The following is a 27758-nucleotide window of genomic DNA, read 5'->3' as shown; positions in this document are numbered from 1 at the left end:
AATGACAAGTTGATTATGAGAAATAACAAATTCACTTTAGCAAATGATAATTTCAGCAGACCAAATCACAATTTGACTGAGGGGCATTTCAAACATTTCAACAAGATTTCATACTTGTAATATGGGACCGGGTCTTTATATACTATTTTTCAAATTGAGGGTCTCAAATCCCAATTTCACATATTGAGAGTCTTTACTTGTAATTTTTCCTACTTCATAAGTAGATTAACATCTTAATTCTTATAAAATATTAACTAAATTTAACCAATTTTCTTATTTCTCATAAATTAGTTAAAAGTGGCGTATATATAAGGTTAAAAAGAATATACCGCATGTCACAAAAATACCAAAATATTGAACAAAATAATATGGCACGTAAAGAGCCATTGGTAGGCACCGTAAAATCACTGTACATTCCGGAATTTTTTTTGGGGTAGTTTTTTAAAAAAAATTTTGAACTTTATTGTTTTGGGCATTTAGAAAAGTGACGACGAAAAGGCTCTTCACACTTAATTCGACAGGCTGGAAAAGGAAGACGCATAAACGTCCACGCACGTCATTGAATGCGTCAATGGCTGAGTAAATCAAAGATAGTACAAGTGATATTCTCAATATAAAAATGAGTATGATATTTTATCTCTCATATTCATTTATTTTTTTAAAATACTTCTTATAATAGTTATACACATTAAAAATTTTATCTAATAGTAATTCTAGTTAACACACATACATAGTTATTATAAATAACTAATTTAATCAATTTTTTTAATCTATTCAAATTAATCAATTAGTTTTTATATAAATATCAGATATAATAATATCCAACTAACCATCCGTATTGCTCTGTTCCAGGCTGAGTAAATGCTAATACAGAGACATTGTCTACTACTACATCCCTTATTATAAGATCCTTTTAACTAAATTGTGAAATTTGAGAAAACAGTTAAAATTAGTTAAAAACAATTAATATGTAGCAAATACAATTTTTTTTCCAAATGTACTTGTATATATAAATGAGTAAATATGATAAAGTAATAGTGAGATAAATAAAGAAAGAGAATGTATTAAATTAGAGGTAAAATAAGTAATAATACATTAAATGCTCAGACAAATCCAAACAGGATCTTATAAAAAGAGACAAACCTATTCAAAAAATTAGATCTTATAATAAATAAAGGAGGGAGTATATCTCATCCTGGGGATTGAGGAATTGTATGGATAGGCTTTCTGTGATCCAATGGTATTATTGAGAGGCAGCTACAAATGGCCTATCTCGTTGTCATTAGTTCACAATCTAATGGATAATTCCTCCTGCACATAATATAAAATGTCATTTAATTCTTTTTTAAAATGTGTTCTCTTTTTGCCATCTATTAAATGTGTATTCAATTGATAGAAATTATACATATTTTATTCTTGACAAAAATGTGATTTTGGGTAATTCCTCCTCTACATAATATAAAACGTCATTTAACTCTTTTAAAATGTGTTTTCTTTCTGCCATCCATTAAATGTGTATTCAATTGATAGAAATTATATGTATTTTATTCTTGACAAAAATGTGATTGAAAAATTCTCTTATCTCCGCCTTGCATTCAAAACTCTATCTTTTTTGTAACAAGGGATATAAATGGAAAATTATCTTTAATTATCTTGCCAATCTCTTTATGTTTTGGAGGGAAGGAAGTATCCCTCAACAAAGGTTTAATTGAGGGAGCGCAACTGAGGGGATCAAATCCCAAGACCGTTCACAAAAACTTAGATGAAAAGGGGGGAAAGCTTGATAACAGATTGAACAAGATCGCCACAGCCCTTCAAAGCATGGTTTCTAGTTCAATAGTCACTTTTTGATTTTTTTTTTTTTTTTGGGTGTTTAGATGAGATTACATAAAATCATGGTCAAAGCCCGAGACGAGCTAGAACATTCATGAATTCTGACTTATACTTTTATGGATATATTTTGCATTATGTGCAAACAACTCTTTAATTGGGAAAAAAAAAAAAAGGAGTTTTGCATTGTCTGTGGACTCTTGGGACAATTATTATCGATTAGGACCAGAAGAATTTCTCCAGTGTTTATCTCAAACACCGATTGCTCTTGCAGTGAATCCATGGCTACACACGCATTTTCAGAAAGAAAAGAAAAATTTCATAGCTTAAACAACCATAGGCTTACTTTATAACGAAATAACTATACACGCAATCTTAAAAAGCAGCAAGGGACATTCTTACTCTTTAAAAGGATCAATGGGACATAGAGATACAAATGGTACCTCCTTTTTATTTGCTTCCCTCTGCCATGCAAGTGAGAAGATACATTCAGCCATTGAATATCACTGTTCTTTCATATGAATGATGAAGCACCAAAAAAAACAAGCCTACCTTATCAATTCTTCATTTACCGCTTCATTTCATTTATGCTTTTTCCTTCAAAAAATTCACCCAGCATTCTTTCTAGATCTTCCGGTGTGTATCTGATGATTCTCTGAGCATTCTTTACATTCTCTACAAGAGGCCTGTTACACGCCAGGTTTCACATATACATGAAAGAAAGCATTGGTTCATCAGGCGAAAAAGAAACCACAAAGATCAAATGCAAACAAAATCAACCATTGAGTACTTAAAATCAATAAACAAGTAGCCATAGAGAACTGGTAAAGATTGCTTAGACAAAGTTAGAGAATTAAACACTGGATAATGGAATGCTTTTGATAGGATAATCAAAATGCTTTCCATGTATTAGCGTTTACTATAGAGGCCGTTAGGTGCAAGATGTCTTGTGTATGTAGTGGTTAAGAATCAGAGAACGCACCCAAAACGTTTTACAAATGATCTATAAGCAGGCAACAAGACTTCAGCAACAGCAAGCCTATGTGATTTCTCGCAACTCTGTGTCGGGAACTGTCCACTGAGATTGTTTCTGATGTATTTCCTCGAACATCATATTGAAAGTCTTAAATCTGTGATAGAATGCCAATGAAATTGAGAAAAGACAGATGATGGAAACTTCACTTGGAAGAAAGTTGCCAAAGATGCAATGGATAGAAAATCCACCTGTCTTTAACAATTGCTCTTGAAGCACCACTGCTACTAGTTCCTCCATCACCACCTGATGAGGTAAGGCCTTGGATAGAGAGGCATTGAAGTACCAGCAAATGAAAGAATCAAAATTCAGCAACAGTTTAGTTCCTTTGCCAAAAAAACCAGAAAATAAAAGATAAAGTTATAAAGAGGATGACATTTTGTGTTTTGCCAATGACGGCATGAAGGGATCAAAGTAAAAACACGACAGTACATTATAACAAGTACCAGCAAGGAAGAGATCAGTTCATGACCCAAAAAAATGGACATCTCTGAATGTAAAATAATCTTTGCGATGTGTGCTTATCAAAGAATGGGATTTTGGACCCGCGGGCGGGGGGGGGGGGGACAAGAATCTACGTGCGATCTCACACTTGCTTAGCCAAACTCCTTGTGTACATTTCTAATCGTAAATTACATCATGTATGAGGACAGTACAACTACCACAAATCCAGCCCAATTGACTAGTCTATATTTGTGTGCGCATGACATGAACATGATATCAACTTATCAACAGTCAAGCAGCTTTTTATGATAACTAATTGACAGTTTAATTCCCTTCCAAAATTAAACGATGCCAGTTTATTCAGATTCAAACAAGAACTTCTCTCTTTAGAACAGATTCAGTTTAAACTAACTCTTCACACAATGAACACGTGAAATTCACCTTTAGAATGTGTTTCGATAGATGGATCTGGATTTTATAGTTAAAATTCTTTGTTTGAATAGTATAAAAAATTTCAAATTCTAATTCTGGAAAATCCATTGTTAGTGTTGCATTTGAAATCGTTATGTTAGAGTGAGTATTTAAAATAACTAGAAATGTTACCGATATAATATTTGTGTAGATGTCTATATATCTCCCATGTCACCTCAAATTTCTCAAAGGAATGTAACTCCCACAATTCTTGTAATTTATTACCCCCGCTTACATTGATGAAATTTATATCTTCTTTATGTTCCACTACTTCACATTTGACATGATGAAGCTTTTGAATTGCATAAATAAAATTTACTTGGATTTGGATCAAATCCAAATTCACGAATTGTTGTCTACCCAAATAATGGATTGGGCTCAAATCCAAACCCAAATACTCCCTAATCCAAACACAACATTACTGAGCCATTGCAGCAAAATTTCAAACAATTTATCCCCAGCATGCCAAATTCAGGAGCACCTTAAACGCAAGAACAACAGTTGTTTATTAACCTTCTCACAAATCTTGACAACCTGATATGTCATCCTTTCCAGTAATAGAATCTATGCTGAAAGATGAAGGGAAACTCATCTGTTGCTCTCATAGACATGAAACCAAAAAATGGGCTGTCATTTTTAACAATCCCAGAAGCAGCTCCCTACCTTTGGTGATACTATCATTGTCGATGTAAACAAGGACCAAATTAATACCAAAATAAACTCCAAGACGTTATGGCCAACTAAATCAAGAGAACAATACCTCTGCCCATGCATTTCTTTTGTAATGATTTTGCATGCTGCTGCACAATCCTCCCATGCTGCTGTACCCAATCATCCCCTAACAAACCCTTAGCTTCAGACCTAATAAATATTGGAAAAAAATAAGAATTAAAATCAACCAGAAATTAAAGGGAGAGAAAAATTAAATGCAAATAACTCTACAGATAATACAAGTAAGCGGTTTACCTACATACAAATCCGACAATATAATGAATATTATTCATGAGAAATAGATTAGTCAAAGCAAGATCTTTATACTGCTTTGATTTTCTCTCTAAATTGATTTGCAGAGCTTGCATTATTCGCATTGTTACCGAGGCCAGCTCTAAAGTTTCATCTCTCTCAGCAAATTCTTGGAAAAGCTGCTTCAATGCGGACCAGTAGCTATGAAGATCAAGTAGAAGCTGGTCAGATCAAATTTATGAAGACCTAAGACGCAAAGATATATGAAGTAGCAATATACTTAAGCCCTGTAGTCACCAAATAGGATAAAAAGTAGCAATTTCCACCAATAATGCATGGATTTAGGATGGCACAGCCCTCAGATCCTAACATGCCAAAAAAAATTTATTATCCATCCATAATGCTTGCTATCTAAACCAGACAAAGGATTCCACCAGATTTCAGTCTTGCTCACTTGACAGTCGGCTTCCTCTTAGGTATTCCATCGTGTCAACTGTACTGAACTGACTTAAATTTGAATGTGATGGGAACCTCTTCTAAACAAGCTGATAACAAGACTAACAACAGGAGTAGACAACAAGAGAGTGGCAACAACTTGTGATTGAAAGTACTGTTACAAGGAAAATGATGATTTATCCCAATGGTGAAGACTGCTACTACAATGACAATCCTTAATCTTGCTGCTTCTTTTGGCTGGAAATCTGACAACTTAACATGAGTAATGTATTCTGACATGGGGAGTTGGGGAGAATGTTTACCTGATGTAATCTTAAGGGTTTATTGCCTCTCTACGCCAAAACAATTTTAAAGAGGCCTCCAAACGTGCACCAGTTTTTTTTTGGGTTGTCCACCCAGTTCACCAGAGCTTTGCTCTGACTACATCTGGATCCGACTCGCGTCACGCACCTGGCTGTGGTGGGTAAGTCTCCCAACGAGAATTTCAAACATGCACCAGTTGAATAAGGCTCTCTATTGCCTTTAACAAGCCCTTTGGGCTTGGTCTGATAAACTTCACATGACTCTGTTGCTAGGGGATATTGTAAATTCAAAATGTGATAATTTCTTAATCATGTTAAGTAATAAATATGAAATCTTTTTCACTCTTGTTTGCATAGATGATAGAATTGTCAATGGAAGTGATTTTTCAAGTTTAGCTAGAATTGTTCATGAGAGGAACAAGTTGTTCATTAACCTTATGTTTAGTACGAGGGAAACAGAGAGAATGGAAAATTTTAATGAATTTGATTTTGAAAATTGGAAAAATGGGGTTGTAAAGTTTTAATATGAAGATGTAAGATAAATGAGTGAAAAAAATTAATTAGAAAATTTTGATCCCGCTTCTTTCATCTTTTTAAAATTGAATTAATTAAAATTTTCCCTCATCTCCCCTCTCTCCATTTCCCTCATACCAAACAGACAATAAAAGAATTGGAGGAATCACACTATCTCCTTGACATAGAAACTGTTGAGCATCATGGGCTGCATTTATGCAAGCAAAGGTACATTGAGAACCTTTTAGAGAAGTCAGAATGACTAATGCCACTTCTTCCACACCTATGGCTGCGAACCAGTTGAGGAAAATAGTGGGGCCCCTAATAACTGGTTGATAATAGACCAGATATCAATTTTGTGCCTCAGGGCTTGTTACATGTGGGAGCTTTAAAATTGCCAAATTTATCCTAATAGCTGGTTTCGTCAAACAAACTACAACTAATTTAATGAGTCACAATTTGACTTGCATGCGTAGCTTAATCTTTAGGACTAGTACTGTATGACAACTGGCAGCATCAAGTGGATGTTCCTTTGGGAAAAAGAAGGTAATCCTAACTAAATCTTCAATGCATGATATTAAGTAGTTGTCTGACCCTTCGTCAACTAGAATAAATAAATAACAAACAAATGACAATGGATATTAATATTTCCTCGTAACATGAGGAGGTCACTTTGTACTTAATATTTGTTCCATTATATAACATAAATTGTCAATAACATTATTTGCAAAAAGAAAAGAAAAGAATAAAATATATATATTTGTAGGATCTCACGATTCCCCATTTGGTTTGATGGATAGAATCTCAATTTGGAAAAGTCCAGATTTATCATGGCTCAAGACAGGAATGAAAGGTGCGAAATGTAGGGCATGATGTTAGGAACTAAGATCATGCTTGTCATATCAACAGAAGTAATTACAGGGACCATTTGATGCACAATTGAGCTCCTCAGAGCTTCCCCTGTTAGAAAACAAACAAAGCAATGATTTAAAATGCAGTAGGGGTTGCCATTTTCTTGGTCATTTAAACTTACAGCGGGAAAAAATTTTAAGACGACAAATTCAGATTCCTCAAATGTATATTTCAGTCCAGACAAAGAATGTTACTCCATTTCCAAGAAATGACCAGAAATATCATCTCAGAAGAATTTGCCTTCTAGTGTATCTATGTCCCACTCCACCGCAGCAAGCTCCAACATATAAGCACAAGTGAAATGCCCCATTATGGATATTGAAAGGAACAAAAAAATCATAATTACTGCCATGATCCAATTAAACTGAAGATATCTGAAAAGAAAAATGAATGGAAAAATTTGAAACAGAAAAAAAAACATAAAAATTTATTCTAATTAAGAAAAAAGAAAATATACTAATCAAATTAACAGGTTTATATACTACTACAATATAAACAAGGACTATGAGCTTTGTCATCTATGCAAACGCCCAAGAATAGTTGATACCATAGGATAATCTAGCAACAGAAATGCAATTAGACAAAAATAGATGAACTTACTGGAATAAAAGTTTAACATACTTAATCACGTAGCCGGTCAAAGGATGGACAGTTCCATCTGTCACAGCAGTTTTTGTAGCATCTTTCTCAACTGCTTCTTCAAAATTTTCAAAGGTCTCTTGGGCAGTTTGTGCAAGCTGTTTTGTCAAACCCAACGCAGCTTCTCTGATTTCAGTGCAAGCTTTGCCTTCAAAGAGTATCTCAATCTGCAAAACGTCAAAAGATTTGATAATAGACTTTGACACTATTGCAATATGCTTCTTGCCGGCGTGATAACACGTATAGCACATAACTCTGCCAAGCTAGCAACATCGCTGTTACCATGGCAATTCTAGTTGTCAGATGTTACAATGAAAACTGAAGTTTTCTAAGGAGAAACAGAGATTCACATGCACTGCCTGTCTTTGAAGGAAGAATACTCATATAGGATCGAAGATATTGAAGATCAATCCATCCAATTCAGTATGATGGCTAAATGGCTTTCAACCACATCTATCAGGATCAAAAAGCTTTAAACACCTTCACCCATGATTTCTTTAGTCAGATTTAAAACAGAGTTAACAATAAGACTATTTTATAAAAGCAAAAGAACACATTTAGTTATTTAAATGTTACTCCATTAAATTTATAAAGTGTCTCTTCAGTCCTCTAATCCATTAAATGTGATTTCTTCTTTATGTGGATCCACTGATATTTAATGAGAAGTTCAAGTTACTTTTTGTTATAATAATGTGTTTGATATTCAAGATGCATGTTAACAATGGTTTATAGGAAGGGCGTGAAACTCTATAACTATGTTAAATTAAGTTCATCCTTTCTAATATGGCTTTGCATGTGATGATTGTTTATAAATGATAACTTGTTTTCTCTCCAACCATCAGAGCCTCAAGATGGGTCTGTGCTTTCTTATCGTGATTTTAGCTCTTCTGTGTGATGATTGTTCTTAATTAACCAGGATAGGATGCCAATGATGGCATATTCCTTCTCTATCATGGTTAAGATTATCGTTAGTAGATGCGTTCTTACAGTAGATATGGGTTACGTTCGCGTGAACATCAATTTGCAAATGTCCCAACTATGTGCCGTATCTTCTAATAAGCTAGAATCACAATCTTCTTCTTGTCCTATTTATAAGGTAGTATGATGTTACTTTTATACTACTTATAAAACACATCAGTAAATTTTTCACACGAGGTTTAAGATTTTTTTTTATTCCTAACAAAAATGTTGAAAGTGACTAATAAATAAAACCAGAAGAATAATTAATAACAAAACAAGATAATAAATTTCAATGACAAACCATGATTAACAGAAAAGATAACACCTATTTATTATGAATAATTAACTTAACAAACTTCTTAATTTAATCAAATTAGTTAACTAACTCTTATATTAAAGATCAGAAGTAGTAATATTTACAAGTCACATCAATAAATTTTTCATATAAATGTATAATTTTATCCTTAATTTATTATTAAGTAATAGATTTTATTTTCATAGGGTATATATAATGTCTATTAAATAAGAATAAATTTCAGTTAAAAAATTATTAAATTTTATGACATAGTTAATAAAGTTTAAGATTTTTTTCTTTATTCAAGGTAAAAGTGACTAATAAATAAAACCAGAAGAACAATTAATAAGAAAACAAGGTACTATAATTTCAATGACAAGCCATAATGCAAAATTAATTAGGACTACAAACATCCACATATGCTTTCAAAAATAACCCTTGTTAATGATCCGTTGTTGTGCTTTACACATTGCTTGTAAAGGAATAACTTTTGACAAAGTCAATCCTGCTCCTTCTGTCATGTCAATTTCTTCCTCACTTGCTCGTTTCCATTCAAAGCATTGAATCAATAAACCCAAAGCCAAGCTTACTGTGCGTTGTGCCAAACCTGAACCTGGACATGCTCGTCTTCCCAATCCAAATTGCATTAACTTATTAGCTTCGCCTTCTTTCTGAAACCTTTCAGGCTTGAAACTCAACGGATCACTCCATAATTTGGGATCTCTATGGATGGCCCAAGCATTAATCAACACAATAGTATCACGCGGTATGTTATAATCTCCTATAGTGCACTCGTCTGAAGACAGATGAGGTAACAATAATGGGGCTGTTGGATGCAATCGAAATGTTTCCGATACAATGTTTTGAAGATATGGTAGCTTCATAATGTCTTGTTCATCTATCAAGTGTTCTTCTCCTATTTGCATGCCTATTTCATGCCTTGCTTTTCTTAATACCTCTGGATGGTTCAATAAACTAGACATTGCCCACTCTAAAGTTACAGCCGATGTGTCAGTTCCCGCAAGAAGCATTACCTGTATGTGAAGTCAAACCAAATCAAAAGTGAAAAACATGTCATTTAAAAGTCTTTATTGGGCAAAGATGCTTCTAATGCATCACTCTCTAATGTCCCTTGTTATGTCCTAAGTTTCCGAATATTTTTCTCTTGTCCATTGGTCATTCAATTCTATGTAAAATAAGTAATATTTTGATCTTAGAGGTATCAAATGGTGTAAATTTAAATTTTTTAAGAGAAAATAAATCAAAATTGTACCGTCTTAGACTATTTTTCTTTAAAAAAGCTTAAAAATTTAAACTACTATACCATTTCATACTTGTAATCTATCAAAATCAAAATGTTACTCATTTTACATAGAATCTATTATCAATAAACAAATGAACAAAAGAGAAAAGAATTTCAAAGGATGGGGCATTTCAAAGAGCATCAAAGTGTGGGACATTCCTTGGCCTTTAATTAAATCAATTTGCAAAAATCCGGATCCGGTAAAAAAGAAAAAAATGAAAAATGAAAATGATTAATAGAAACAACACAATGAAACCAACAACAAAAAAAGAAAATCCAAAACAATAGCGCCTGCTTACCAAAATAAGACCTTTGATAATTTGATCCGTATAATATTCTGGCTGTGATTTCTGCAAATTCAAGAGATGATTTATCATAGTATTTCCACTCGTATTCCTACTTCGATGCTCATCAACAAGTCCTTGCAAAAACCCATCAAATCTAACACTGATACTCTTCAACTTCTTCTCCAAATTATCCAAATCAAACCATCTCAGTATTGGCACGAACTCTCCCGGATTATTTGCCCCTCCTAGCTTCATCAATTCCTTTATCATCTCTCTGAACTTCCTTGCTTCTTCCACATCCCCAACTTCACTATCTTCTCCCCAATATCTCTTCCCACTAATCATTCTCATCATAGTGTTAAATGTCAGCTCACAAAATCTGGATCTTAGTTCTACCTTCGTAAAACCCTGACGAGAATCATAAGCCAGTTTTTGAACGAGCCGTTTCATCTCATCTCTTCTCATGTCCAGGAAATAATTGAGACGGTGGGTTGAGAGGACGTCGAGGAGCATGATTCGGCGGAGGTTGCGCCAGTGGTCGCCGTACGGGGCGGAGACGATGGTGGTGTAGTTGTAGCCGACGTGTTTTCCGGTGAGAAACGGAGGGCGGTTGGCGAGAACGACATCGTTTTTGGTGAAGCATTCTTGAGCTAGGGATGGCGAAGAATTGACCACGACCAAACGAGAGCCGAACCAGAGAGAAAAGATTTGACCATAGTTTTGGGAAATACGATGAAAGTGATGGTGGAGTGGTTTCTCGAGCTGGTGGAGATTTCCGAGTATGGGAATAGAAGGAGGGCCAGGTGGGAGATCTGTGAATCTTCGTTTTCTGAGAAAGAGGTTGAAGATGAGGAAGAAGAAAGAAAGGAAAAAGAGAGAATAATTGAGGATGGAATTAGTGGACATGGTTTTGCTTGTTGTTTGATTGCTTGATACTCTGACGATTCACGTGCGTGTATTTAAAGGGATAAGTGGGACCAAATGAATATTTATTAGGAAAAATAGCAAATAAAAACTCCCAACATATGGGATTCTTAATTTGAAAAACGATAAATAAAGACACAATCTCATATTGTAAATATAAAATCTTGATGAAATGTCTAAAATACTTTTCAGTCAAATGACAAGTTAATTATAAAAAATAACAAGTTCACTTAGCTAATGACAACTTTAGTAGACCAAATCACAACTTCGCTGAGGATATGCCAAATGACAAGTTGACTATGGGAAATGACAAATTTACTTTAGCAAATGACAATTTTAGCAGACCAAATCACAATTTAGCTGAGAGGCATTTCAAACATTTCAGCAAGATTTTATACTTGCAATATGGAACCGGGTCTTTATTTACTATTTTTTAAATTGAGGGTCTCAAATCCTAATTTCATATATTGAGAGTCTTTATTTGTAATTTTTCTTACTTCATAAATAGATTAACATCTTAATTCTTATAAAATATTAACTAAATTTAACCAATTTTCTTATTTCTCATAAATTAGTTAAAAGTGGTGTATATATAACGTTAAAAAGAATATACCGCATTTCACAAAAATACCAAAATATTGAATAAAATAATATGGCAGGTAAAGAGCCATTGGTAGGCACCGTAAAATCACTGTACATTCCGGAATTTTTTTTTTTTTGGGGTAGTTTTTTTTTAAAAAAATTTGAACTTTATTTTTTGGGCATTTAGAAAAGTGACGACGAAAAGGCTCTTCACATTTAATTCGACAGGCTGGAAAAGGAAGACGCATAAACGTCCACGCACGTCATTGAATGCGTCAATGGCTGAGTAAATCAAAGATAGTACAAGTCGTATTCTCAATATAAAAATGAGTTTGATATTTTATCCCTTATATTTATTTATTTTTTTTAAAAAAATACTTCTTATAATAGTTACACATATTAAAAATTTTATCTAATAGTAATTCTAATTAACACACATATATAGTTATTATAAATAACTAATTTAATCAATTTTTTTAATCTATTCAGATTAATCGATTAGTTTTTATATAAATATCAGATATAGTAATATCCAACTAACCATCCGTATTGCTCTGTTCCAGGCTGAGTAAATGCTAATACAGAGACATTGTCTGCTACTACATCCTTTATTATAAAATCCTTTTAACTAAATTGTGAAGTTTGAGAAAACAGTTAAAATTAGTTAAAAGCAATTAATATGTAGCAAATACAATTTTTTTTCCAAATGTACTCATTTATATAAATGAGTAAATATGATAAAGTAATAGTGAGACAAATAAAGAAAGAGAATGTATTAAATTAGAAGTAAAATAAGTAATAATACATTAAATGCTCAGACAAATCCAAACAGGATCTTATAAAAAGAAACAAACATATTCAAAAAATTAGATCTTATAATAAATAAAGGAGGGAGTATGAATTGTATGGATAGGCTTTCTGTGATCCAATGGTATTATTGAGAGGCAGCTACAAATGGCCTATCTCGTTGTCATTAGTTCACAATCTAATGGATAATTCCTCCTGCACATAATATAAAATGTCATTTAATTCTTTTTTAAAATGTGTTCTCTTTTTGCCATCTATTAAATGTGTATTCAATTGATAGAAATTATACATATTTTATTCTTGACAAAAATGTGATTTTGGGTAATTCCTCCTCTACATAATATAAAACTTCATTTAACTCTTTTAAAATATGTTTTCTTTCTTCCATCCATTAAATGTGTATTCAATTGATAGAAATTATATGTATTTTATTCTTGACAAAAATGTGATTGAAAATTCTCTTATCTCCGCCTTGCATTCAAAACTCTATCTTTTTTGTAACAAGGGATATAAATGGAAAATTATCTTTAATTATCTTGCTAATCTCTTTATGTTTTGGAGGGAAGGAAGTATCCCTCAACAAAGGTTTAATTGAGGGAGCGCAACTGAGGGGATCAAATCCCAAGACCATTCACAAAAACCTAGATGAAAAAGGAGGAAAGCTTGATAACAGACTGAACAAGGTCGCCACAGCCCTTCAAAGCATAGTTTCTAGTTCAATAGTCACTTTTTGATTTTTTTTGGGTGTTTAGATGAAATTACATAAAACCATGGTCAAAGCCCGAGACGAGCTAGAATATTCATGAATTCTGACTTATACTTTTATAGATATATTTTGCATTATGTGCAAACAACTCTTTAATTGAAAAAAAAAAAAAAGTAGTTTTGCACTGTCTGTGGTCTCTTGGGACAATTATTATCGATTAGGACCAGAAGAATTTCTCCAGTGTTTATCTCAAACACCTATTGCTCTTGCAGTGAATCCATGGCTACACACGCATTCTCAGAAAGAAAAGAAAAATTTCATAGCTTAAACAACCATAGGCTTACTTTATAACGAAATAACTATACACGCAATCTTAAAAAGCAGCAAGGGACATTCTTACTCTTTAAAAGGATCAATGGGACATAGAGATACAAATGGTACCTCCTTTTTATTTGCTTCCCTCTGCCATGCAAGTGAGAAGATACATTCAGCCATTGAATATCACTGTTCTTTCATATGAATGATGAAGCACCAAAAAACAAGCCTACGACCTTATCAATTCTTCATTTACCGCTTCATTTCATTTATGCTATTTCCTTCAAAAAATTCACCCAGCATTCTTTCTAGATCTTCCGGTGTGTATCTGATGATTCTCCGAGCATTCTTTACATTCTCTACAAGAGGCCTGTTACACGCCAGGTTTCACATATACACGAAAAAAAGCATTGGTTCATCAGGCGAAAAAGAAACCACAAAGATCAAATGCAAACAAGATCAACCGTTGAGTACTTAAAATCAATAAACAAGTAACCATACAGAACTGGTAAAGATTGCTTAGACAAAGTTGGAGAATTAAACACTGGATAATGGAATGCTTTTGATAGGATAATCAAAATGCTTTCCATGTATTAGCGTTTACTATAGAGGCCGTTAGGTGCAAGATCTCTTGTGTATGTAGTGGTTAAGAATCAGAGAACGCACCCAAAACGTTCTACAAATGATCTATAAGCAGGCAACAAGACTTTCAGCTACACCAAGCCTAAACGATTCTCGCAACTGTGTCGGGAACTGTCCACTGGGATTGTTTCTGATGTATTTCCTCGAACATCATATTGAAAGTCTTAAATCTGTGATAGAATGCCAATGAAATTGAGAAAAGACAGATGATGGAAACTTCACTTGGAAGAAAGTTTCCCAAGATGCAATGGATAGAAAATCCACCTGTCTTTAACAATTGCTCTTGAAGCACCACTGCTATTAGTTCCTCCATCACCACCTGATGAGGTCAGGCCTTGGATAGAGAGGCATTGAAGTACCAGCAAATGAAAGAATCAAAATTCAGCAACAGTTTAGTTCCTTTGCGAGAAAAAACCAGAAAAGAAAAAATAAAGTTATAAAGAGGATGACATTTTGTGTTTTGCCAATGATGGCATGAAGGGATCAAAATAAAAACACGACAGTACATTATAACAAGTACCAGCAAGGAAGAGATCAGTTCATGACCGAAAAAATGGACATCTCTGAATATAAAATAATCTTTGCGATGTGTGCTTATCGAAGAATGGGATTTTTTTTGGGGGGGGGGGGGGAATCTACGTGCGATCTCACACTTGCTTAGCCAAACTCCTTGTGTACATTTCTAATCGTAAATTACTTCATGTATGAGGAAAGTACAACTACTGCAAATCCAGCCCAATTGACTAGTCTATATTTGTGTGCGCATGTATGTGCGGTACCCGCACATGAACATGATATCAACTTATCAACAGTCAAGCAGCTTTTTTATGTAACTCCCACAATTCTTGTAATTTATTACCCCCGCTTACATTGATGAAATTTATATCCTCTTTATGTTCCACTACTTCACATTTAACATGATGAAGCTTTTGAATTGCATAAATAAAATTGACTTGGATTTGGATTTGAATTGTTATCTACCCAAATAATGGATTTGGCTCAAATCCCAACCCAAATACTCCCTAATCCAAACACAACATTACTGAGCCATTCCAGCACAATTTCAAACAATTTATCCCCAGCATGCCAAATTCAGTAGCAACTTAAACGCAAGAACTACAGCTGTTTATAAACCTTTTCACAAATTTTGACAACCTGATATGTCATCCTTTCCAGTAATAGAATCTATGCTGAAAGATGAAGGGAAACTCATCTGTTGCTCTCATGGACATGAAACCAAAAAATGGGCTGTCATTTTTTACAATCCCAGAAGCAGGTCCCTACCTTTGGTGGTACTATCATTGTCGATGTAAACAAGGACCAAATTAATACCCAAATAAACTCCAAGACGTTATGGCCAACTAAATCAAGAGAACAATACCTTTGCCCATGCATTTCTTTTGTAATGATTTGCATGCTGCTGCACAATCCTCCCATGCCGCTGCACCCAATCATCCCCTAACAAATCCTTGGCGTCAGACCTAATAAAGATGGGAAAAAAATAAGAATTAAAATCAACCAGAAATTAAAGGGAGAGAAAAATTAAATGCAAATAACTCTACAGATAATACAAGTAAGCGGTTTACCTACATACAAATCCGACAATATAATGAATATTATTCACGAGAAATAGATGAGTCAAAGCAAGATCTTCATACTGCTTTGATTTTCCCTCTAAATTGATTTGCAGAGCTTGCATTATTCGCATTGTTACCGAGGCCAGCTCTAAAGTTTCATCTCTCTCAGCAAATTCTTGGAAAAGCTGCTTCAATGCGGACCAGTAGCTATGAAGATCAAGTAGAAGCTGGTCAGATCAAGTTTATGAAGATCTAAGACGCAACGATATATGAAGTAGCAATATACTTAAGCCCTGTAGTCACCAAATAGGATAAAAAGTAGCAATTTCCACCAATAATGCATGGATTTAGGATGGCACAGCCCTCAGATCCTAACATGCCAAAAAAAAATTTATTATCCATCCATAATGCTTGCTATCTAAGCCAGACAAAGGATTCCACCAGATTTCAGTCTTATTCTTAGGTATTCCATCGTGTCAACTGTACTGAACTGACTTAAATTTGAATGTGATGGGAACCTCTTCTAAACAAGCTGATAACAAGAGAGTGGCAGCAACTTGAGATTGACAGTACTCTTACAAGGAAAATGATGATTTATCCCAATGGTGAAGACTACTACTACAATGATAATCCTTAATCTTGCTGCTTCTTTTGGCTGAAAATTTGACAACTCAACATGAGTAATGCATTCTGACATGGGGAGTTGGGGAGAATGTTTACCTGAGGTAATCTTAAGGGTTTATTGCCTCTCTACGCCAAAACAATTTTAAAGAGGCCTCCAAACGTGCACTAGTTGAATAAGGCTCTCTATTGCCTTTAACAAGCCCTTTGGGCTTGGTCTGATAAACTTCACATGACTCTGTTGCTAGGGGTATTGTAAATTCAAAATGTGATAATTTCTTAACCATGTTAAGTAATAAATATAAAATCTTTTTCACTCTTGTTTGCATAGATGATAGAATTGTCAATGGAAGTGATTTTTCAAGTTTAGCTAGAATTGTTCATGAGCACAGCAAGTTGTTCATCAACCTTATGTTTAGTACAAGGGAAATGGAGAGAATGAAAAATTCTAATGAGTTTGATTTTGAAAAGTGGAAAAATGGGGTTGTAAAGTTTGAATATGAAGATGTAAGATAAATAAGTGAAAAAAATTAATTAGAAACTTTTGATCCCACTTCTTTCATCTTTTTAAAATTGAATTAATTAAAAATTTTCCTCATCTCCCCTCTCTCCATTTCCCTCGTACCAAATAGACAATCAAAGAATTGGAGGAATCACACTATCTCCTTGACATAGAAACTGTTGAGCATCATGAGCTGCATTTATGCAAGCAAAGGTACATTGAGAACCTTTTAGAGAAGTTAGAATGACTAATGCCACTTCTTCCACACCTATGGTTGCGAACCACTTGAGGAAAATAGTGGAGCCCCTAATAACTGGTTGATAATAGACCAGATATCAATTTTGTGCCTCAGGGTTTGTTACATGTGGGAGCTTTAAAATTACTAAATTTATCCAAGTAGCTGGTTTCATCAAACAAACTACGGGGGTGTTTGGATGTAACCAAACTATAGTTTGGAGAATAGCTGCTGGAGAATAGATTCTGGGGAGAATAGATTTTTTGAAAAATAGATTTTGTGAAAAAGTGATTCTGAGAAGTGAGAGTGTTTGGATAGTTGTTACCAGAAGCACTTTTTACATATACAAATTACTAAAAAGGACATAAGTTAATATGATAGTTATATAAAAGATAGATTTTATAATATATTTTAATTTCAAAGAATAAAATTGTTAACAAAATAATTTTGACTAACATAATTAATAATATATAAGATAATATAATTAATAAATAATTAATATGTGTGTATATATTTATAAATTATGAGATTAAAATTTTTTTTGTAAAAAGCGAATAAATTTTACCAACACAAAAATATTATTTTATTTTAAAAACAACAAGATACATATCCCATAAGTTCTTACACCTTTCTTTTTCCTCCAAAAGCAAAAAATTTTTACTTCTACCAAAACCATGGTTTTAGTTTTTTCTATGGTGTTTGGGTAATTTTTTCCCAAACCATGGTTTGGGTAATCACCCAAACACCCCTACAACTAATTTGATGAGTCACAATTTGACTTGCATGCATAGCTTAATCTTTAGGACTAGTATATGACACTGGCAGCATCAAGTGGACGTTCCTTTAGGAAAAAGAAAGTAATCCTAACTAAATCTTCAATGCATGATATTAAGGGGGTGTTTGGGAAACCCAAAACCATGATTTCAGAAGTACTTTTCTGCAAAACGAGGTAATCTCCTCCACATATTTACTTCGTAATCCGTAAAAGTACTTCTGAAACCATGGTTTGGTTTCTATCCGTAAAAGTAGTTGTCTGACCCTTCGTCAACTAGAATAAATAAATAACAAACAAATGACAATGGACATTAATATTTCCTCGTAACATGAGGAGGTCACTTTGTACTTAATATTTGTTCCATTATATAACATAAATTGTCAATAACATTATTTGCAAAAAGAAAAGGAAAGAATAAAATATACTACCTCTGGTCCTAATTATAAGAGCTAGTTGACTAATTTGAAGAGATTAAGGAAGTAAGTTGAGTTAGTTATTTGTCATAAATAGGTGTTATTTTTCCTAAAATATTCTTGCTAATCAAGTGTATTGACTAGAACTATCATTGTTAGAATGACTTTGAAAAAAAAAATATAAATACGAGAGACAAAGTGGATTAGGGTCTTATATTTAAGACCAAAATAAAAGTCAAACAGGATTTTATATTAAGGACCGGAGGTGGTATATGTATATTTGTAGGATCTCACGATTCCCCATTTGGTTTGATGGATGGAATCTCAATTTGGAAAAGTCCAGATTCATCATGGCTCAAGACAGAAATGAAAGGTGCGAAATGTAGGGCATGATGTTAGGAACTAAGATCATGCTTGTCATATCAACAAAAGTAATTACAGCGACCATTTGATGCACAATTGAGCTCCTTAGAGCTTCCCTTGTTAGAAAATAAACAAAGCAATGATTTAAAATGCAGTAGGGGTTGCCATTTTTCTTGGTCATTTAAATTTACAGCAGGAAAAAATTTTAAGACGACAAATTCAGATTCCTCAAATGTATATTTCAGTCCAGACAAAGACAGTTACTCCATTTCCAAGAAATGACCAGAAATATCATCTCAGAAGAATTTGCCTTCTAGTGTATCCATGTCCCACAGCACCGCAGCAAGCTCCAACATATAAGCATAAGTTAAATGCCCCATTATGGATATTGAAAGGGAAAAAAAAAATCATAATTACTGCCATGATCCAATTAAACTGAAGATATCTGAAAAGAAAAATGAATGGAAAAATTTGAAACAGAAAAAAAAAAAAAGATAAAAATTTATTCTAATTAAGAAAAAAGAAAATATACTAATCAAATTAACAGGTTTATATACTACTACAAAATAAACAAGGACGATGAGCTTTGTCATCTATGCAAACGCCCAAGAATAGTTGATACCATAGGATGATCTAGCAACAGAAATGCAATTAGACAAAAATAGATGGACTTACTGGAATAAAAATTTCACATATTTAATCACGTAGCCGGTCAAAGGATGGACAGTTCCATCTGTCACAGCAGTTTTTGTAGCATCTTTCTCAACTGCTTCTTCAAAATTTTCAAAGGTCTCTTGGGCAGTTTGTGCAAGCTGTTTTGTCAAACCCAACGCAGCTTCTCTGATTTCAGTGCAAGGTTTGCCTTCAAACAGTATCTCAATCTGCAAAACGTCAAAAGATTTGATAATAGACTTTGATACTATTGCAATATGCTTCTTGCCGGCGTGATGACACGTATAGCACATAACTCTGCCAAGCTAGCAACATCGCTGTTACCATGGCAATTCTAGTTGTCAGATGTTACAGTGAAAACTGAAGTTTTCTAAGGAGAAACAGAGATTCACATGCACTGTCTGTCTTTTAAGGAAGAATACTCATATAGGATCGTAGATATGGAAGATCAATCCATCCAATTCAGTATGACGGCTAAATGGCTTTCAACCACATCTATCAGGATCAAAAAGCTTTAAACATCTATCAGGATCAAAAAGCTTTAAACACCTTCACCCATGATTTCTTTAGTCAGATTTAAAACAGAGTTAACAATACTACTATTTTATAAAAGCAAAAGAACACATTTAGTCATTTAATCATGTTACTCCATTAAATTTATAAAGTGTCTCTTCAGTCCTCTAAGCCTAACATTGTTGATAAAAGATGTTGAAATTGAAATTTTAAATGTTGGCAAAACATTCTTAAATATAGATATATTAAGTTTGATTGTCAATGATTGGCACCAAAAAATCATCATTTAAGATTAATGATTATAGAGCTAAAGGACTGAAAAGATACTTATGAAATTAAAGAACCAAATTGAGACCTTTTATAAAGTTAGAGGACCAAAGATATAGTTGCCTTTTGAATTCGTTATAAGTAAGTTAAATAACTAGCTTAAATTAATTATATAGCTCTTGTATTTAGTATTAGAAGTAGTATCATATTAATATCCATACCATATGCCTCCATTAGAGCTTACCAAACTCAAGAAACATTTAGAAGAGCTACTTGAAAAGGGGTTTATTGCTCCCAACGTATTCCCATGGATTATTTATTTAATTAAGGGTTAGTCTAAGCTAGATAAACCAAAGAATGGAGCCCTAAAGGATCATTTGCAAGTTCTTGCTTGGAATCTTAGACGAACTATATGGGTATGGATTTGAGTAACTTATTAGATAGTTTAGAGAGAGTCAAAAGCTCAAATTTGATAGATAGACTACATTTTGCACTGGTCCTGATTGTGCTTTGATTGAGTAGCTAGGAAGCCAAATAACTAATTGCCTATTTGTTGCATATTCTAGTATGAGGTTGGTGAATAATTTAATAAATAGTTTTGAGATTTTTAGACTGTATAAGCTAGGTGGTATATATCTTTCGTTTTATGAAAACTATCTTGTGGGATATTTGTTTTGAAAGAATTGGAATTGTACAAGTGTGCTTTTGAGCTCTTGGATACGGATATCTTGTGCGATGTTGAATTGGTTGACTTATGCTTGAGGTGGACCTGTGATATCTATTTTGGTTTTAGGCGCGGAGGTAAATTGGAGTTATATCATATATGTGCCACATGGTATTAGTTTTCATATGGAGCTCTATATTAGCTTCCATATGAAGTTCTATGATTGACCATTTTATTGTCCCCCTCATTTCTATAAGAGACTGTGACACCCCACAATTTTTTGAGAAGAAACCCATAGTCTATCATGTGCTCTGTAGTCATTGACTGATTGATATCACATGCATATGCATAGTGATCTTTTGGAGTAATTACATGGCGAGGTGTTTAGTCAACAAAAATAAGAATGATATAAGGATAAATTTGGGTTCTCTTGAGCTGCTTATGATGATATAGCTTATTATGTTATGTATTTGCTTGATTAATGATTTAAGCATGCTACAACTATGGAATTAAACCACAGATCGGATAGGCCAGTTCAAACCGAAAATCAGCAAACCAGCGTGACTCAAACATAACCCGAGTAACCCGATGGGTTGGACGGGTTACTTGGGTTACATTTTTTTGCTTTCTAATGAAGGCACCACTCCATCATACGAGAAAAAAGAAACCTTAAAAAAAACTGAGAGAAGTAGGTGAAGGAAGAATAAACTTAAAATTAAAAAGAAATATAAAAAAAAATACGAGCAATATGGTTCTTAATGGGGAGGAGAAGGTGAAACTAAATCGGTAATGAGAGGGGCCAAAAAAAAAAAAAGACGCGGACCAAACTTACAGAAGACGAAAAAAGACGAAGACGAAGAAAGGAGAAAGGAAAGGAAGGATGAAAGAAGAGAAGGCTAAGCGCTTGCGGGCGGAAAGATGAATGGTAATATCAATGTCAAGCATGTTGTCGTGGTAAGAGACAAAGCTGGAAAGTCACACGTAAAAATTAAATGCAAACAAGAAAAGTAAAATTTTAATCTCGTATTTCCATGCAGTTTTACTCACTTTATAATAATATCTAGGGAAAATTCCAGAAAAGGTCTCTTGAATATATGAAATCCCAGATTGGGTCCTGGAATTTCTAAAATGACAGAAAGGGTCAGTGACCCAATCTGTCATTTGTGAAATTAAGACCAATTGACAATTTTGCCCCTGACTAAGTGAGTAGTTATTCTCTACACAAATCTAGGTAACGCTTATACTGTTCTAGTGATTACAAAATTAGTTGTAGTTAATAATTACAAAATTAGTTGTAGTTAATAATAAGGTGCATGATTATGAAAAGTGAATAGTTATTCTCTACACGAATCTAGGTAATACTTACATTGTTATAGTGATTACAAAATTAGTTGTATTAATAACAAGACACCTGAATATGAAAAACGAGTAGTTATTCGCTACATGAATCTAGGTAATATTTAAACCCTTATAGTGATTTCTTAAATTATTGTAGTGAATGAATACAAATGAGAGCAAAATTGTCAATTCCTCTTGATTTGCCAAATGACAGATTGGGTCACTGACCCTTTCTGTCATTTTGAAAATTCCAGGACCCAATCTGAAATTTCATATATTTGAGGGACCTTTTCTGGAATTTTCTCTAATATCTAATGCATAGGTATACAAGTCTAATAGATATCGAAAACACAGATAGGTGATAGATCTAACACAAAAAGACTTAAATATTCTAATTCAATAGTTTATTTTTAGAAGCAAAAAAAATCAATCTATATATATGATAAATTTTTCGAAATCAAAAGATTGTAAGGATGTTCATTTTTATATTGCCTCTTATTTTTATTATTATTTAAACGTTTTTATATTATCATTTTGTTTTTATGTTATTATTTTATCTAAGATATGTACTATATAATTAAGAATTATATTATTTTAGTTATAACCGGTCTAACTCTGATTTGATTTTAATCTAACCCACTAACCCTTAACACAGTGTCTTGACCAGTTCGTTCACTGGTCCGGTTTTTAATACCTAGGCTACAACTAGATTGTTTAGACTGTTTGGTCCTATCTAACACCTCTTGGCTACAACTAGATTGTTTTGACTGTTTGGTCTTATCTAACACCTCATTAGCACATGTTGGCATATATAATAGATAATAATTTAGTTACTAAGATGTTTGTCTCACCTCGCTATCTTCATCTTTTTAGAGAATAACGCATTAGCAGGACCACTAGGGAAGGCTCTAGAAGCGTGACAGCTACAAATGCAAATATAATGTTCATTAGTCAAGAATTTAAGTTAATTTTGTACATTGCCATGCATAAGAACTTGCATTTTCTCATTTTCGAGTTAGTGTTATCCACCACCGTGAACATGTTAGTTTTGTGTTTATTACATTAATGACCTTTGTTATCTGGATTAGAGTGCTGGTAGTGAGTTAGCCTTGAGATTACATGTGATTTCTTCTTTATGTGGATCCACTGATATTTAATGAGAAGTTCAAGTTACTTTTTGTTATAATAATGTGTTTGATATTCAAGATGCATGTTAACAATGGTTTATAGGAAGGGCGTGAAACTCTATAACTATGTTAAATTAAGTTCATCCTTTCTAATATGGCTTTGCATGTGATGATTGTTTATAAATGATAACTTGTTTTCTCTCCAACCATCAGAGCCTCAAGATGGGTCTGTGCTTTTTTACCGTGATTTTAGCTCTTATGTGTGATGATTGTTCTTAGTTAACCAGGATAGGATGCCAATGATGGCATATTCCTTCTCTATCATGGTTAAGATTATCGTTAGTAGATGCGTTCTTACAATAGATATGGGTTACGTTCGCGTGAATATCGATTTGCAAATGTCCCAACTATGTGCTGTATCTTCTAATAAGCTAGAATCACAATCTTCTTCTTGCCCTATTTATAAGGTAGTATGAGGTTACTTTCATACTACTTATAAAACACATCAGTAAATTTTTCACACGAGGTTTAAGATTTTTTCTTGATTCCTGACAAAACATGTTGAAAGTGACTAATAAATAAAATCAGAAGAATAATTAATAACAAAACAAGATAATAAATTTCAATGACAAACCATGATTAACAGAAAAGATAACACCTATTTATTATAGATAATTAACTTAACAAACTTCTTAATTTAATCAAATTAATTAACTAACCCTTATATTAAAGATCAGAAGTAGTAATATTTACAAGTCACATCAATAAATTTTTCATATAAATGTATAATTTTATCCTTCATTTATTATTAAGTAGTAGATTTTATTTTCATAGGGTATATATAATGTCTATTAAATAAGAATAAATTAAAATTAAAAAATTATTAAATTTTATGGCATAGTTAATGAAGTTTAAGATTTTTTTCTTGATTCATGGTAAAAGTGACTAATAAATAAAACCAGAAGAACAATTAATAAGAAAACAAAGTAATATAATTTCAATGACAAGCCATAATGCAAAATTAATTAGGACTACAAACATCCACATATGCTTTCAAAAATAACTCTTGTTAATGATCCGTTGTTGTGCTTTACACATTGCTTGTAAAGGAATAACTTTTGACAAAGTCAATCCTGCTCCTTCTGTCATGTCAATTTCTTCCTCACTTGCTGGTTTCCATTCAAAGCATTGAATCAATAAACCCAATGCCAAGCTTACTGTGCGTTGTGCCAAACCTGAACCTGGACATGCTCGTCTTCCCAATCCAAATTGCATTAACTTATTAGCTTCGCCTTCTTTCTGAAACCTTTCAGGCTTGAAACTCAACGGATCACTCCATAATTTGGGATCTCTATGGATGGCCCAAGCATTAATCAACACAATAGTATCACGTGGTATGTTATAATCTCCTATAGTGCACTCGTCTGAAGACAGATGAGGTAACAATAATGGGGCTGCCGGATGCAATCGAAATGTTTCCGATACAATGTTTTGAAGATATGGTAGCTTCGTAATGTCTTGTTCATCTATCAAGTGTTCTTCTCCTATTTGCATGCCTATTTCATGCCTTGCTTTTCTTAATACCTCTGGATGGTTCAATAAACTAGACATTGCCCACTCTAAAGTTACAGCCGATGTGTCAGTTCCCGCAAGAAGCATTTCCTGTATGTGAAGTCAAACCAAATCAAAAGTGAAAAACATGTCATTTAAAAGTCTTTATTAGGCAAAGATGCTTCTAATGCATCACTCTCTAATGTCCCTTGTTATGTCCTAAGTTTCCGAATATTTTTCTCTTTTGTCCATTGGTCATTCAATTCTATGTAAAATAAGTAACATTTTGATCTTAGAGGTATCAAATGGTGTAAATTTAAATTTTTTAAGAGAAAATAAATCAAAATTGTACCGTCTTAGACTATTCTTCTTTAAAAAAGCTTAAAAATTTAAACTACTATACCATTTCATACTTGTAATCTATCAAAATCAAAATGTTACTCATTTTACATAGAATCTATTGATCAATAAACAAATGAACAAAAGAGAAAAGAATTTCAAAGGATGGGGCATTTCAAAGAGCATCAAAGTGTGGGACATTCCTTGGCCTTTAATTAAATCAATTTGCAAAAATCCGGATCCGGTAAAAAAGAAAAAAAATGAAAATGATTAATAGAAACAACACAATGAAACCAACAACAAAAAAAAGAAAATCCAAAACAATAGCGCCTGCTTACCAAAATAAGACCTTTGATAATTTGATCCGTATAATATTCTGGCTGTGATTTCTGCAAATTCAAGAGATGATTTATCATAGTATTTCCACTCGTATTCCTACTTCGATGCTCATCAACAAGTCCTTGCAAAAACCCATCAAATCTAACACTGATACTCTTCAACTTCTTCTCCAAATTATCCAAATCAAACCATCTCAGTATTGGCACGAACTCTCCCGGATTATTTGCCCCTCCTAGCTTCATCAATTCCTTTATCATCTCTCTGAACTTCCTTGCTTCTTCCACATCCCCAACTTCACTATCTTCTCCCCAATATCTCTTCCCACTAATCATTCTCATCATAGTGTTAAATGTCAGCTCACAAAATCTGGATCTTAGTTCTACCTTCGTAAAACCCTGACGAGAATCATAAGCCAGTTTTTGAACGAGCCGTTTCATCTCATCTCTTCTCATGTCCAGGAAATAATTGAGACGGTGGGTTGAGAGGACGTCGAGGAGCATGATTCGGCGGAGGTTGCGCCAGTGGTCGCCGTACGGGGCGGAGACGATGGTGGTGTAGTTGTAGCCGACGTGTTTTCCGGTGAGAAACAGAGGGCGGTTGGCGAGAACGACATCGTTTTTGGTGAAGCATTCTTGAACTAGGGATGGCGAAGAATTGACCACGACCAAACGAGAGCCGAACCAGAGAGAAAAGATTTGACCATAGTTTTGGGAAATACGATGAAAGTGATGGTGGAGTGGTTTCTTGAGCTGGTGGAGATTTCCGAGTATAGGAATAGAAGGAGGGCCAGGTGGGAGATCTGTGAATCTTCGTTTTCTGAGAAAGAGGTTGAAGATGAGGAAGAAGAAAGAAAGGAAAAAGAGAGAATAATTGAGGATGGAATTATTGGACATGGTTTTGCTTGTTGTTTGATTGCTTGATACTCTGACGATTCACGTGCGTGTATTTAAAGGAATAAGTGGGACCAAATGAATATTTATTAGGAAAAATAGCAAATAAAAACTCCCAATATATGGGATTCTTAATTTGGAAAACGATAAATAAAGACACAGTCTCATATTGTAAATATAAAATCTTGGTGAAATGTCTAAAATATTTTTCAATCAAATGACAAGTTAACTATGAAAAATAATAAGTTCACTTAACTAATGACAACTTCAGTAGACCAAATTACAATTTCGCTGAGGATATGCTTAATGACAAGTTGACTATGGGAAATGACAAATTTACTTTAGCAAATGACAATTTCAGCAGACCAAATCACAATTTAGCTGAGAGGCATTTCAAACATTTCAGCAAGATTTCATACTTGCAATATGAGACCGGGTCTTTATTTACTACTCCCTCCGTTCCTTATTATAAGAGACGAATAACCGAATTACGTTGATCAAAAAAACAGTTAAAATTAGTTAAGAACAATGAATGTATAAAAAGTATAATTTTTTTTTCCAAAAATACCCTCATTAATAAGGAGAGAGAGCATGAGAGAGAACAATAGTAAATTCTTAAAAGAAAGAGAAGTGGGAAGGAGAAAGAGTGTGAGTTGGAAACAATAAATATGGGTAAAATAGTAAATCAACACAAAAAAGTAAAGACAACTTTTAAGTGTCTCTTATATTTAGGAACATGCTATAAACATCAAATGTCTCTTATAATAAGGAACGGAGGGAGTATTTTTTAAATTAAGGGTCTCAAATTCCAATTTCATATATTGGGAGTCTTTATTTGTAATTTTTCCTACTTCATAAGTAGATTAACATCTTAATTCTTATAAAATATTAACTAAATTTAACCAATTTTCTTATTGCTCATAAATTAGTTAAAAGTGGCGTATATATAAGGTTAAAGAGAATATACCGCATGTCACAAAAATACCAAAATATTGAATAAAATAATATGGCACGTAAAGAGCCATTGGTAGGAACCGTAAAATCACTGTACATTCCGGAATTTTTTTTGGGGTAGTTTTTTTAAAAAAAAATTTGAACTTTATTGTTTTGGGCATTTAGAAAAGTGACGACGAAAAGGCTCTTCACACTTAATTCGACAGGCTGGAAAAGGAAGACGCATAAACGTCC

The 27758-nt window shown here is 33.4% G+C and overlaps 2 protein-coding genes and 1 pseudogene across 2 annotated transcripts; all 3 read right to left on the bottom strand.

Moving 5' to 3' along the window:
* Nucleotides 1-2126: 2126 nt before the first annotated feature.
* Nucleotides 2127-23776, bottom strand: LOC114718084 (exocyst complex component EXO70A1-like; annotated as a pseudogene).
* LOC114718088 (cytochrome P450 81E8) lies at nucleotides 9140-11314 on the bottom strand. Its single transcript, XM_028903329.1, has 2 exons — nucleotides 10421-11314; nucleotides 9140-9852 (listed from the first exon to the last, which is right to left on the bottom strand). Exons 1-2 carry the CDS (start codon nucleotides 11312-11314, stop codon nucleotides 9244-9246), a joined length of 1503 nt encoding a protein of 500 aa, XP_028759162.1. The 3' UTR covers nucleotides 9140-9243.
* A 728-nt stretch (nucleotides 23777-24504) lies between the features above and the next one.
* LOC114718087 (cytochrome P450 81E8-like) lies at nucleotides 24505-26573 on the bottom strand. Its single transcript, XM_028903328.1, has 2 exons — nucleotides 25680-26573; nucleotides 24505-25113 (listed from the first exon to the last, which is right to left on the bottom strand). The coding sequence occupies exons 1-2, from the start codon at nucleotides 26571-26573 to the stop codon at nucleotides 24505-24507; spliced, it is 1503 nt and encodes a 500-aa protein (XP_028759161.1).
* Between the last annotated feature and the right edge of the window lie 1185 nt (nucleotides 26574-27758).

The sequence above is a fragment of the Neltuma alba genome, unplaced genomic scaffold (genome assembly GCF_004799145.2).
Source record: "Neltuma alba isolate B1F8T4 unplaced genomic scaffold, ASM479914v2 tig00011808_pilon, whole genome shotgun sequence".
NCBI lineage: Eukaryota > Viridiplantae > Streptophyta > Magnoliopsida > Fabales > Fabaceae > Neltuma > Neltuma alba.
The sequence above is the reverse complement of the archived record's forward strand: the minus strand, read 5'-3'. Positions and strand labels throughout refer to the sequence as shown.

Coding starts and splice junctions, on each gene's coding strand:
- LOC114718088 (XM_028903329.1), bottom strand. CDS start 11,314: ATGTCCACTAATTCCATCCTCAATTATTCTCTCTTTTTCCTTTCTTTC. Junction 9,853..10,420: donor TTATCAAAGGTCTTATTTTG/GTAAGCAGGCGC, acceptor CTTCACATACAG/GTAATGCTTCTTGCGGGAAC.
- LOC114718087 (XM_028903328.1), bottom strand. CDS start 26,573: ATGTCCAATAATTCCATCCTCAATTATTCTCTCTTTTTCCTTTCTTTC. Junction 25,114..25,679: donor TTATCAAAGGTCTTATTTTG/GTAAGCAGGCGC, acceptor CTTCACATACAG/GAAATGCTTCTTGCGGGAAC.